The sequence below is a fragment of the Convolutriloba macropyga genome, chromosome 5 (genome assembly GCF_964194025.1).
Source record: "Convolutriloba macropyga chromosome 5, txConMacr16.3, whole genome shotgun sequence".
NCBI classification, from domain to species: Eukaryota; Metazoa; Xenacoelomorpha; order Acoela; family Convolutidae; genus Convolutriloba; species Convolutriloba macropyga.
Window position 1 is genome coordinate 67,543,074 of NC_134472.1, and position 13,982 is coordinate 67,557,055.

Below are 13,982 nucleotides of genomic sequence, written 5' to 3' on the forward strand. Positions count from 1 at the left end.
GCCATTTTTTATGCACGTCCATTTAATTCAGCTTGATTTCATTGCAAGCTAACTATCTAACCCCTTTTTTCGATAAATCAGAAGTCAGAAAGTTTTACGATTTGGAGCTGAGTTATATGAAGTTTTTCAGAACTTTGATTTGGTGCTGAAACGCGCTTTTTGTTTGAATTTTTGTCAACTCTTTGAATCGAAGTCTTGAAAAATGGCCAGAACTAAGCAGACAGCTAGAAAGACCACAGGTGGTAAAGCTCCCAGAAAGACTCTGGCTACAAAAGCAGCGAGAAAGATGGCCCCTTTGGGTATGCACGGAGGAATTAAGAAACCCCACAGATACAGGCCAGGAACCGTAGCTTTGAGAGAGATCAGAAAGTACCAAAAAAGCACGGAGCTGTTGATCCGAAAGCTCCCATTTCAAAGATTGGTCAGAGAGATTGCTCAGAATTACAAGCCGGATTTGAAGTTTCAAAGCCAGGCAATTTTTGCATTGCAAGAAGCGGCAGAGAGTTATATGGTGAGCTTGTTCGAAGATACGAATTTGTGTGCCATTCACGCCAAGAGAGTTACCATTATGGTGAGAGATTTGCAACTTGCTAGAAGAATCCGAGGTCATCAACATTGAGGTTCACAACAATCCAAGTTGAGCTCAGAGACTGTCAGATTAGTGCAGGTCTTAGTTAAGAAGGACTAAGCTATGAAGGACTAGCTTTTAGATCCAGAGAGATGTACTTTACAAATCTGAGATTTATATTTATAAATGGGCTATGAGTTATAAATGAGGCTTGGAAATACTGCTTTGGTTAAAGAGATCATATAGGAGAGTTTTGTTGATAATTAAAAAATTTAAATTGTGGTTTTATTAATTGCCCTCGAACGAAGATAAGCAATTATTGTAAACGTGAGTCTTTTAAAGTGCACAATTTTTGCTTGAACGTTTTTGCGCTTTTCTCCTAAAACATTTTTTAAACTTCTTGAGTGTCTTTTTCACGCTGAGTTCCTAATTTTTTAGTGAACGAAGTTGCTCTCTTTCTGAAATTAAGTTTGTTGGTAAGATAAAAGCCATTGTGAGCTTTAAAGAGAAGACACCATTGTAACTCAATGATTAAGATGTTGGACTGGTATCCTGTTCTGGAGGTCCTCTTTTTTGATGAAACAAGAGATCGTTAACATTGGCTTAGCGTCTGTGATAGCTAAATTCTCTATGGCTAGCTTGTTTCTAATGTTACTCGAAGAAACAAATGTGGATTAGAGCTCAAAAATGCTCACATGTCTAGGCTTATTAGCCTCGAAAATATTAACCCACTAAACTGAATACTTAAATTTAATTTAAATGAAAGTTAGAAATGTATAAAAAATGAAAGGACTGTTGTAGCTTCGCTAATTTTTTCAGTTTTTGTATGAATAAAAACATTCATCAATCAGTGGATCCATGAAAACTTTTTACCCCATAGCTAAGAAAGATGCTTGACGAATAGATTGTTGGAAAGTACTCAATGTTTTACCGAACAGTATTGGAGAAAAATGAATAATATGACGAACAAAAATTGCTAAGTTTTTTTTTGAAGTTTGCCATAAAGTGTTATTCCATCTCAGCTTTCCTTAATGTACAGTGAGATATGATATGTCTTATCAATAAAACAAAAATTAGGCAAAACTGTAGAAGCCACAAAATGCGGCGACACTGACCTAATTTAATTATCTTTCCAATACTCAAATTTTAACCTTCACTGATTGTTTTCATTCAATTTTGACCGACTGATATTTTGGCGCAAACATGCAAAATTGTACCATTGATGACCTCATCGAAAACTAAGTCGGTCTTTTAAAGAGACTTTTCAAATTTTTCTTGATTCTCTAGGAGAAATTGAGGCTTATTGATTTGTTTTATATTATTGATCTTTTGAGATGAAATCATTCTAAAAGAACATGATTTCTGAACATCCGTTTTCTGAAAAAAATATTCTAGAGTATTTTTGAAAAAGAAAAAAATGGTTGACCAATTGCCTTTGACTTTAACACTCTTTTCTACAATTTTTTTGTTTCGCTCGTAATTATTGCTATTTTTGGCCTTCTTTTCCCTAGATTTGCAACTTGAAAGTCTTATGGATTTGCAATTTAGAATTCGTATATTAATTTTGAGTGTTTAAACTGATAGCTAATGTATTTTAGGACTTTTACATTTGGTTTCATAAAATGTTCGCGAAATTTTAGTTTGGTCCGTAGTTGTGGCCCTTTTGTTGTTCTAGCTGGCCCGTTATTCATTTCTCTTGTTGGGGCTTAATAGTGACAGGTTTATAACTGCTTAATAGTGACTTTCTAATGAGTCATATGTATATCCGTTTAAGTGTTTCAGTTGAAAAGTTTTTAAAAAACTATACCTAAAAATTTTTGACTTTGATACTAGTTTTTGTCATTAATTTTTAATGAAGTTAGAGTTTGCAGTAATTGCTGTTTTTGTTGTTTTTCGCATAGTAACATTAATTAATTTAGAGGTCTCAAATCGTAGCAGGACACAAGAAATTTTTATGAGGTTCTTACTTTTATTTTTCATTTTTATACTAATTGAAAGTCAGTGGTCTGTTGATTTTGCCCGTGTCTGTGTTCTTTTTTTCTGTTCACTTAGCCACACTATTGACGGATATCGTCTGTTGAGATTGTCTAATTACAATTAAGCGACTCTTTTTATAGCTTCAGCTGACTACAAGAGAAAAAAATTGTGATAAAAGTGTGAAAAAAATTGCGAAACGTTTTACATAAGTCACAATTTTCCCGTTTGACTTCTGACTTACTTCACTCACTGTTGCAACTGAATTGATTTTAAATTCTGTCAAGCATTGAATTACGCAATGTGGTGAATAATGTCAAAGTCAAAAGAGCAAAATCAAAGAGTCGGGATAAACCGATAGAGCCCTGTCATTAAGTCGTTGAGAATTAGGTTATTGTTGCGGTGCAACATTAATTGAATCACTTGCTTAGAAATGCTTTATTATAACGCTTTATGCTTAAGAATCTCAAGCTCGAAAAGAACAAGTGAATGTGATAATATCGTTTGAAATTATGAATATTTGGTTTCAGCACGTGGTTAATTATCATTGTTTTCCTCATCTTGCTCGGATTGCATTGAAGGTCATTGTATCAAAGGCTATTGTAAATCGTAACATACCGGCCTCCTTGAACTGGTTCAACTTTATTAATATATTATTGAAACTGGCTTTCTGGTTAAGTGGTCAATTGCGTTAAATAGTTTTTTCAGCAACCCATCACAAGTTTATTGATACTTTCTTAAATTCAATCAGTTCTTGTTTGTCAGTTTTGTACAGTTGTAATTTACATTTCCTTGATGTCATTCCTCGTCTGCATCCTCTGTTGTTCATTCTCATCTGTGTCATCTTCCTTGTCAGATCTTAATGGCGGCATGTCATTATCGTTTTTCATTAACAAGACAAGCTTGTTGACTGGCCGTATAAATAGTCCAGATGATGTCTTCAATTCAACAACTCGAACTATTTTATCATTTCCATCAAAGACCTTTGTTATTCGTCCCATTGGCCACAGAGTGGGTGGCGTGTTCTCTTCCTTGATTATTACTACATCATTGATGTCAATATTTGTTTGTCCCGTTTGCCATTTTTTCCGTTATTGTAAATTTGACAAATATTCTGCTGACCACTTCTTCCAAAAGTCCCTGATAAGATGTTCCATCCTCTTCTTCTGTCGTGTCAGGGAAATTGTTTCTTTTCCTGTTGTTTTTGGTTCAGGCAATTCTGTGATTGGTCGTCCTATTAAAAAGTGTCCTGGTGTAAGTGCTAAGGCATCATTGGGATCATTTGAAACGGAGGTAATAGGCCGTGAATTTAAGATTGCTTCAATTTGTGCCAACAGTGTTGTGAAGTCTTCAAAAAACAGTTTTGTTTTTCCAATGCTGCGGTACATGTGGCGTTTCAAGGATTTGACAGCGGCCTCCCATAGTCCTCCAAAATTTGGTGTTCTCGGCGGAATAACAAGCCAAGTAATATTGTTCTTGCCGAATGTTGATATCAAAGCTTCGAACTCGTGAGTAGCTAAGGCTTGTCGAAACTCTCACTCTCCCTTGGTCCCAATGAAAGTTGTTGAGTTGTCGCTGTATATTTCGTCAGGAATACCTCGACGAGATACAAATCGTTTAATGGCTGCAAGACAGTCGTCCTTGGTCAGAGACATAACTGGCTCTATGTGAACTGCCTTCGTACTGAAGCAAATGAAAATTGCAATGTATGTTTTCAAAAGCGTTCGAGTTCCAGTTTTTGTGTAGAACGGTCCACAATAGTCGAGTCCGCAGTGACTGAACGCAAATGACGGCACTACTCGTTCTCGAGGTAGATCTCCCATCTGAGGCTGTAACAATTTGGCATCAAATCGGATACATGGCTTGCATCTGTATAAGACACCCTTCACTACAGAAAGCCCTCCAGGTATCCAAATAGTTCGTCGAAGCGTGTATAACGTCAATTGTGGTCCGCCGTGAAGATTTTTTTCGTGTGCTTCTCGAAAAAGCATTTCAGTGATCGGTGATTTTCTTGGAATAAGAACTGGAAATTTTCGGTCTATTGTGTAAGGTGAATTGGCTAGGCGTCCCCCAACTCGAATCACTTTATTTTCTTCATCAAAAAATGTTGAAAGGCTGTTGAGACTGCTGCTTCTAGGAAATTTTTGTCTTCTATGTCTCCCCTTAGTGGCTGCTCCATAGGCGTTAACAAAACATTTTTTTCTCTGGTTTCGTCTTTGTTGAATTGATGTACTGTTTCGCTAGAATTGCCTGTATTCCCGGTAGACAGCATGTACAGTTGATCCCCAGGGCCCCCGGCCCAATCTATACCATGGCTGACATCATCCTTTGAGACCCCGACACCATCTACGCTGACAAGACATCCTGGGCCCCCGGCCCTACCTATACCCAAGGAATTCGTAGATACTGAGCTCGCATTTTCACATGCGCCCCCGGCGCTGACATTACTAACTGGGTCTCGGCCCTACCTGTACCTAAGGAATTGGCAGAGGAAACTGAGCGCGCATTTTCACGTACGCCCTCGGTGCTGACAAGACTACCTGGGCCCCCGGCCCTACCTGTACCTAAGGAATTGGCAGTAGAAACTGAGCTCGCATTTTCACCTGCGCCCCCGGCGCTGACATGACTACCTGGGCCCCGGCCCTACCTGTACCTAAGGAATTGGCAGCGGAAACTGAGCTCGCATTTTCACCTGCGCCCCCGGCGCTGACATGACTACCTGGACCCCCGGCCGTACCTATACCTAAGGAATTGGCAGTAGAAACTGAGCTCGCATTTTCACCTGCGCCCCCGGTGCTGACAAGACTACCTGGGCCCCCGGCCCTACATATACCACCAAACCCCTATGGTCCAGTGAATTTGTTACCTTGCTGAATGTCTTGTTGTGTCGCATCTCTGCTGCTGTTGCTTGCATCGTCAGTGGGCTGATTCCTGATGATCTTGTATTCATGAAGAAAGTTTCGCTGTATGAAGCTGTACAGTTGAAGTCTTCCTTCGTATAAATCTTTCCCTTGTAAGGAGACTGAATTATAAGTCCGGATCATGGGTTGAGACGTAGACTCATTCCTATCAGTCGTTTCCTTTGGCGTTGAAGAGCATGCTTTTAAGCGTTCCGACATTTTTGTTGTCCGGTGTTTCACTTTTGAAGATTGAATTCTTCTCTTAATACTGCTGATGAACCTTTGGACATACGTAAACATCCTTTTAACTTTGTGTATTGAGGAATGCCGATTTATCATCAATAAAGTTGCGTTATCTAATTTTGATGAAATCATTGTCACGTTTTCAGATTGTACTTTTACTTCTTTTTCGGTCTCTTCTCCTGCAAGTGACAAAATGTCAAGTGAAGGCCAGGCGTTTTCAGGTTGCCGCAACCACTCTGGTCCATTCCAACAAAGCTTATGGTCCAATAAATCAGCTGCTGCTAATCCTCTTGAAGCACAATCCGCTGGATTATCTTCTGTTGGAACATGTTTCCAACTACCAGCTGGAATAATTTCTTGTATTTTCGCTACTCGGTTGGCGACAAATGTTTTCCATTTCCTCTGATAATCTCGCAGCCAGGCAATTGTAACCGTAGAATCTGACCACGCAAAAACCTTCGGAGTTGGAAACCGTTCATTGCTAATAGCATTTGTCACTGCCTCAACAAGCTTAGCTCCTAGCAGGGCAGCACAAAGTTCCAACCTTGGCACACAAACTGATTTAATTGGTGCAACTCTCGTCTTTGCTGTAAGCATTTTTGTTTCAATGAAATTGTCTGTCTCCTGTCTGATGAAAACGACAGCAGCATAAGCTGTAGTAGAAGCGTCGCAAAAGACGTGCAACTGCAAATCTGATTTTGTGGCTGGCTTGAGAACCGTTGAAGACTTAATTTTTTCAAGATCCTTCAGTTGTGCTCGAAGTCGCAGGTACTGCTGTACAATTGGGTCTGATAAAGGTTGATCCCAGCTAAGTTTGTCCATCCACAACAGTTGAACAAAGGATTTATGTTGAATAGTCGTTGGTGATAGCCATCCGAGTGGGTCAAATAAACGTGAAACTTCTGAGAGGATTTGCCGTTTAGTAAACGGAGCTCCCTTGTCAAGTTTTACTGTGAAACCAAATTGATCAGGATTTGGATTCCACCTTATCCCAAGCGTCTTAATGGCATAGTCTTCGCTTTCAATTATCTTCTCGTCTTCCGTTTCTCTGAAAGTGGCAGCTAGTCTTGATACAAGTTTTGAGTCGCTAGATACCCATTTCCTTATATCAAAACCTGCTGAAGCAAGAAGCGTAATAATGGCGTCCTGGAGCTTCTCTGCAGCTTTCGAATCTTCGCATCCTGTAAGTAGATCATCCACATACATATCAGTTGTTAGTGACAAACGAAGTTTATTGTTTGTTGTTTCTTCGGCAAGAACTTGCAGTGGTCGAATTGAATGAAAAGACGAAGAAGCAATGCCGTTTGTTACCCGAGTCATACGAAAGGTTTCAATCGCCTCTGAATTTGGATCTTTCCACAATAATCGGTGATAATCTTTGTCTTCTTTGTCCAATTCCACTTGCCTGTACATTTTTGCAATATCAGCAGAATGTGCTACTTGGTGTAGTCGAAATCGAACAAGAATGCTGAAAAGGTCTTTCAGAATTTTTGGTCCAACCATGAATCTGTCGTTAAGAGATATTCCTGTTGTTGTTTTTGCGGATCCGTCGAAAACGACCCTCAGCTTGGTGGTAGTGCTTGACTCCTTGAACACACAATGATGACAAAGATAGTAGCAGTTTTCAACAGGCTTGACAAGTTCTGATGTTGGAACTTTCTCCATGTGTTTGAGATGAAAGAACTCTCCAATGAATTCTGCGTATCTCTTATAAAGGTCGGGTTGTCTCTCCAGTCTGAATAGAAGACTGTGGAGTCGTTTTCGGGCTTGTTGAAGTGAATCTCCCAATGCTTTTGTCTCGTTCTTGAAGGGAAGTTTCACTGTGAAGCGACCTTCAGGGCTTCTTCTAGTTGTTTCCTTGAAGTGATCATCGCAGCGTTTTTCTTCGGCTGTCCAAAGCTGCGCTGCTGGAACTTCTTCTATTTCCCAAAAACGCTGCAAATTTTCTGGCTCTGAAGAAACAAAGAAAGTCTGTAGATCGTTTGTATAGGTTTTGTCTGTCTGTTCCCTTCCAATAACGACCCAACCGAACATTGATAGCCTATATGTTATTCAACAGTTAGGCTCCTTTAGTCGATTTTTGCCAATCATTATATCTTCATAATGGGATGCTCCGATCAAGAGGTCAATTGATGACGGCTTGTTGAAGTCTGGGTCAGCAAGCTCCAACTCCTTTACTGTTTCCCATTGGCTGGTGTCAATGAACCGTGATGGCAGATTATCAGTCATTTTTGTCAAAATTGACGCACTAATTTTGACAGTGGACAATCTGTTCCTTGATGAGATAAGAAGATCCACGCGACCTTTGTTGTCTTGAACCGTCCCACCTAGTCCAAAAACTTTTGTGTTGCTGCTTTTCTTCTTCAATTGTAACCTTTGTACTGCTGATTCAGTTATGAGGTTGTTTTGTGAAGCTGAGTCTAGAAGTGCCCTAAGTAAAATTGTCTCGTCGTGAACATTAACGGAAACAATTGCGGTTTGAAGAAAGACTTCTTCTGAAGTGCGTTGAGTCATAGCTCCTGTGAATTTGTTTTCATCCTTAGATTTTGCAATTGCTGTTGTTGTTATAGCGTTGTTCTTCTGTTTGTCATTTGCTTGAGTGCTGGTTGTTCCGCTAGTTGTTTGCTGATCGGTGTTTCTGTTGTGAATGTTTTCATGATGAAGAAGAGTATGATGCTTTCTACTAATTACTTGCATTTCGATCCATCACAATTTTCTGATCTGTGTCCCGGTCGCAGACAATTGAAACAGAGTTTTCAAACCTTTATCAGCTCTGCACGTTCCCTTACTGAAAGGTTCTTGAACTTTCCGCATTTAAAAATTTTGTGCGTTTCTTCACAACATTCGCATTGTTGCTCGGAAGTCGCCAAATGTGTGTGCAAATGTCGTTGGTTCCCTTTCATTTGAGTTTTTGTCGCTCCTACTCCATTTGGCGCTGTTGCCTCGAGTGCTTGTGCGCGTTCCTCTAAGAAAAGTCTGAGCTCTGCATACCTTTGAGGTTCCTTGCCTTTTGAAGACAGCTCCCATTGTTTTCTTGTCTCTGTAGGCAGCTTCTCACTGATCAAGTAAACAAAAAAGACGTCTTGACTGTTGACTGATTCTCCCAAATTCTGCAAGGCAAGTCGATGTTCGTCCATTGCTTCATTTAAATTTCTTAAGTCTCTGGCATTATCGGTTGTCAGTGATCGATACGAAACAATTGAATGCAGGTGTGTGCGAATGATGATCCTCTTGTTCTCTTATCTGTTTATCAGAGTATTCATAGCAATGTCGAAGTTGTGATCGGTAACTGGTATCGAGGCAAGCAGTTTGGCGGCATCACCTTTTACAGATGCTTTCAGATACTGCAACTTCTGACTTCCTTGAAGAGAACTGTTGTCGATGACTGCTCCTTTAAACAAATCAAAGAACGAAGTCCATTCCATATAATTACCCGAAAAAACTGGCAGATTGAGTTTTGGTAACTTGATGTTGGCTGAGTTCCTCATAGCATCGGAGATGCTATGTTGGCTTAGTTCCTCATCTTGCTCGGATTGCATTGAAGGTCATTGTGTTTGCTAGCTGACATTAGTATTAATCTTATTAGGTTTCAGTTTAGAACCTGAATTAAGTGTAGTTTTAGAATCTAACCAAAACTGCACGCTAAATTAGAATACTTTGAGTAAGTACTTTGAGAAGCACTGAAAAAAAAAACAGAAAAATTCGGTCAATTTGTCTTTTTTTTTTGTTTCAATCCCGATGTCATCAAGCACATCCACTGCGGCTATTTTCCGGCATTCTGTCGGCTATGTTTACTACTTTTTTGTGTATTTATATTAGTATCAGCAATGATAGGTCTGATTATAAGTATGTTGGTGAGCCTTTGATATCTATGACACCACAAATTTTCAAAGCCCTAATTGAAATTCTTTTTATTGTCATTTTGTGTTTTTCATTTTGTGTTCATTGAAGGACTCCAGAAGCTTGGTAATCATTAAACAGACCAGTATTAAGTTTATAGATACTGAAAATTTATAATAATTATTTTGATCATTTTATTTGGATTCTCTCCACTCGTACGTTTCCCCTCATACCATGATAAAAATGGTGATTTTGTTGGTCGGAAAACACACTGCGCAAAGCACAGCGATTGCAGATTTTTCTTGTTGTTGCCGTGAGGAGAACGTTTCAAACTATTACGAAAAACTACTTGAAACTATCTCTACTACGGAAAAATTAGAGAATGCCGCACGTGAACAAAACATTCTTCTTGCCTTGCAAAAAATTTACTCCTTGTTCTCGAGCTACTTCAGAGTAACGCGCGCATGGACAAAAAAACAGTGTCTCTTTCTTCTTTTGACTTTTGTTCAGCAGATTTGCCAAAACCCAAAAAATAATCGGGTCGAAAAATAGAGCCTAAATACTAGCCATTTGTTAAGCTGATGGCAGCTATTAAAAACTGTTATTTTGTAGGTCGGAAGACTGCGACTCACAGCCGATGCCAATCCCCCTTGTTTTCAAACTGTGCATAATTCCATTTTATTAGCTATTTGTTTTAATGACAGATCGTTCACGAAAATAGTAAAATAATAGTGGGTAATTGATAGAGGTTTTGTTTTGTAAGCTATCACACATTTTGAAATTAGATTAATTGGTAAAGACTGAGCAGTAAATCTCCGTGTTATCTCTAAGCGAGCGTTGCTATTCTAATAAAAGCAGGGTTGCTGATTTTAATGTTTTCTCATAAACTCAATCAGTTATTGAAGATATCAAAGAGCCCAGGATTGTTCAGGTTACCAGCTTTTTGTCTGATCCCTTGAGTTTTGTTAAATTATCTCGAGGTTTGTGAAAATTTTATGTGAAATTGATTTACTGGGGTAATTATTGAAACCGTGTGTTTATCCACATTTTTTTTGCTTCGCCGATTTTGTTATATTCTTCTGCTTGCTTGATTGATCTGGGTTTTCGTCACAGAAGGGATAAGCTGGTAAAGCTGAAGTGTCAGGTCGCTGTGTACATCAGAGCCGTAACGGGTGCTTGTTGAACGGGTCACCGAAGAATTTTGAATTAGAGCTTCTTTAACTATGATTTTTTCGGTTTGTCTCAATTCTGTGTTTATACCTATTATCAACTGAGCTTTCTCTTACCTTCGTGATCTGATTGGAGGTGTGACTTTCGATTGTTGTTCTGGTCTAGCTTTTTTGTGACTGTAGTTCAGAAATGTTCTTCAGGCTGGCTAAATTTTTTTGTTTCTGAATACCAATACCAACTTTCTCATTGTTCCGACTCACCTTATTGGGGGAGCATTTAAATGCTCAACTGTTTGTTGGTTCAGTCAATTTTGGCCAATCGATATATTCATCGTAGAGAGTGGTATCAATCGAAAAGCCCATCCAGAGTAGAATATGTAATAAAAAGATTGTTATTACGATGTGCAAAATTTTGTGAACATTTGACTGATTTCCGTTTTGGTTCACATTTTGGAGAAATCTTTTTTTTTCAAACTATTTCTGACTGTTATAGACTAACTACATTTTCGCTCATTCGGAACAATTCTAGTCTATAGTTGTTACACTCATGAACAGTTTGTTGTTCATGAGTGTAATCTTACATATATACGCAGTCAAGTTTGAAAACTAAATGAAAATAGAAACGGCTTAATTCCCTGCAGCGTTTATTTAAATTCCTCTGCGATTTGATCTGTTTAAACTACCCTGCTATTTGATGCCAATTACACGAAAAATTTATGCGATTGCAGATTAATTCAGATTGGTTTTAACGCCATTCAAATTATACTCGGATTTGTAGAACATTAATCGCAACTACGATTTTCATCAAAATTGCTCTTTTTAAAAAAAATTTCATATTTGCTCCTTTTTTTGAAAAAAATACATTAAATCTTGTTGTAGCCTATCATTTTAATTTAATTGAGGTCATGGGGTTTCAGTGCGGCAATTATTCTGCAAGCTGAAGACTATGCTTTTTTGCGCCCTCATTTTTGTTGTTTGTTATCTCATTGAGTTCAATTAAAGCTGGTTCGTGTGGCTTCTGGGTGCACATATCTCTCTGGAGTTACAAGTTTGCCGAGTAAACATGAAGAGCGAAAAACAAAGAAAACGGTTTTTATTCATTTTCCTGAGAGAGAATGAGAAAAGTAAGTGTGCAAAAATTTGGTTAATCGGGCGTTCTATATCCGTGCGGCATTTCAAAGCTGTCTTTTCGTTTTAACTTACTTCTGTTGGATATTAATATCAGCCCTTAAAATGGGGTTTTGTTCTTTAGTTTTTTTTATAATACGCCGAAACTGAACTACGTAGTAAACTTCTTTCCAATCTTCTACCTTGTTGCAGTCAAGTTATGTCAGTGCTACGTAAATATAGCATAGGAAGTGCTATATTTAACTTGTTTTGTCTAATTCATGGTTCTTCTCATGTTTAAGTCAGTTTGGCCATTTATTAAATGTTTTTTTAATTAAAAAATGATGATATTTTGCATGTTTTTAAATCAACATAGGGTGGTTTTTGGAGATGTCTAGTCAATTGCTCTACAATATTTCTTTTTTTATTTTCAGGTCTTTGAATTTTAGGTTTCGCATGATCTAAATTGTGCTCTCATTCAGAATTTTAAGCAGCTAAACTCAAGAACTGGCGGCAAAAATTTCTATGAAATAATGTGTTAAAGCTAGTTTCACTTTTCACATTAAATCTTAATAGTGATCTGTAAATCTTATAAAGTCATTTGAAGCCCACAGTGAACTTACCCCCAGAGGCAACCCCAAGCAAATCAGACGTGGAGTGACCGCCAGCCATTCGTCAGGCGTTAGTCAGTTTTGTTTGCTGATACAGAAATTTGATATTGGGGCGTTGGAATTTGAACAATTTTTTATCCTGTTGGCCTTCTGTCCTGTTTGTTTGTTTTGTTGTCCTAATGGGCGACCGAATATTGTTTTTATGGATGGTTTGATCCAGGATTGATTAGTTCTTATAATATATTTGATGTTTTTTAGTTTTATCTTCCTGAGAATTTAAAGGTTATAGTTGCTTTGGTTTTGAATTAGAGGCATACTGGTCATTTTTGTTTTTGTTCCAATATATACCCCTGTTTCCCTAATTTGATCTTCTCAATATTGCGCTGAAAGCATTTGCAAGCGGAAAATGATAAATGGTTCCTTTAAGCGCAAATTAGCGAATGCAAAATAATATCAGTAGACAACAAAAGTTAATAGTTGAGACGCTTATCGATTTTCGCCAATGCTTTTTTATTGGAGACTATACCAACCGTTTATCTAAGTCATTTTTTGTTGCATTATGTTTGATTTTTTGTTGCATTTTTTGTTGCATTAAGTTATGTTTGATTTAAGGAGTTTCATTTGAGGGAGTGCGTACAGTTTATAAGTGCAGTTTCTCAAAAATTGAAAGGGTTGAAAGTGATTTTTTGTGGTGATAAAAACTAGCTGAGCATCGTAGATGATTTTAAAGGGACTTCGGTGACAAGTCTTCTGTCGTTGAAAAGGATTCCTCAACGATGCTAGTTCAAAGTGATGAAAATATCTTTCAAATGATTCTTCTACTGATATAGAAGTCAAGGCGTTTCTGGTTCTGTATGAGCCCCCAGTTTTGCGCCTGTGCTTTTAAATTTGTCGATGAGAATGGTTAGTTATAAATGATGTTTCTGCATAGCTTTTTAAAGCGTTTTTCGCTATTCCTTCAGGTATGATTAGTTAAGATTTTATTGCACGACTCCTGTTTTTTTTTTTAGCTAACGCAAGTTTGTTCATGACTTGAACTTTGTCCTTTCTTTTTGAAGATTGTTTTCTGTTTTAGAACGCCGACGTCCATTTTCGAATATTGGGTTATAAAAGTAGCTGAGAAGTTTTGATCCCATAACAGTCCCTCCTCGGTGCAAACTACAGACAGCCCCCCACCTACCTACACCAACCTATCTACCCCCCCCCCACACACACACACAAGCACAAAACACCACCTCCATCTGCCACCCCTACCTACCCCCGAAAACCTATCCGCCAAGCTACCCCTCGACACCCAACTACCCAATGCCCCCCCCCCCCCCCCCCCCCATCGAAAGCCCTCCCCCTCGACTGCTCTCACACCACAAAATAAAAAATTATGTCTGCATATTTTGAACACTTTCTATATTTTTATTGGGCAATTAACTGTTGTTTTTAATAGCCGCACAGCGATAGCTGGGGCTATTATTGGCCTTCTATTGGATTTTTACTATTCAAAGAATTTGAATAGTATTGGGGCGCTGTCTTTTTTAAGATCTGTTCACACATTTTCATGATTTTTGAAGTCAAA

General features: G+C 38.4%; 2 protein-coding genes across 2 annotated transcripts; one reads left to right on the top strand and one right to left on the bottom strand.

Annotated features, from left to right (window-relative positions):
• Positions 1–51: 51 nt before the first annotated feature.
• Positions 52–850, top strand: LOC142339580 (uncharacterized). Its single transcript, XM_075389721.1, has one exon. The coding sequence runs from the start codon at positions 203–205 to the stop codon at positions 617–619; it is 417 nt and encodes a 138-aa protein (XP_075245836.1). The 5' UTR covers positions 52–202; the 3' UTR covers positions 620–850.
• Positions 851–3,324: 2,474 nt separating this feature from the next.
• On the bottom strand, positions 3,325–8,822 carry LOC142340474 (uncharacterized). Its single transcript, XM_075391049.1, has 7 exons — positions 8,677–8,822; positions 7,770–8,116; positions 5,409–7,637; positions 5,190–5,351; positions 4,995–5,106; positions 4,082–4,411; positions 3,325–3,400 (listed from the first exon to the last, which is right to left on the bottom strand). Exons 1-7 carry the CDS (start codon positions 8,820–8,822, stop codon positions 3,325–3,327), a joined length of 3,402 nt encoding a protein of 1,133 aa, XP_075247164.1.
• Positions 8,823–13,982: the final 5,160 nt, after the last annotated feature.

Coding starts and splice junctions, on each gene's coding strand:
- LOC142339580 (XM_075389721.1), top strand. CDS start 203: ATGGCCAGAACTAAGCAGACAGCTAGAAAGACCACAGGTGGTAAAGCT.
- LOC142340474 (XM_075391049.1), bottom strand. CDS start 8,822: ATGGACGAACATCGACTTGCCTTGCAGAATTTGGGAGAATCAGTCAAC. Junction 5,107..5,189: donor TGCCAATTCCTTAGGTACAG/GTAGGGCCGGGG, acceptor CCAATTCCTTAG/GTACAGGTAGGGCCGGGGGC. Junction 3,401..4,081: donor TTCATTGGGACCAAGGGAGA/GTGAGAGTTTCG, acceptor GCCGCCATTAAG/ATCTGACAAGGAAGATGACA.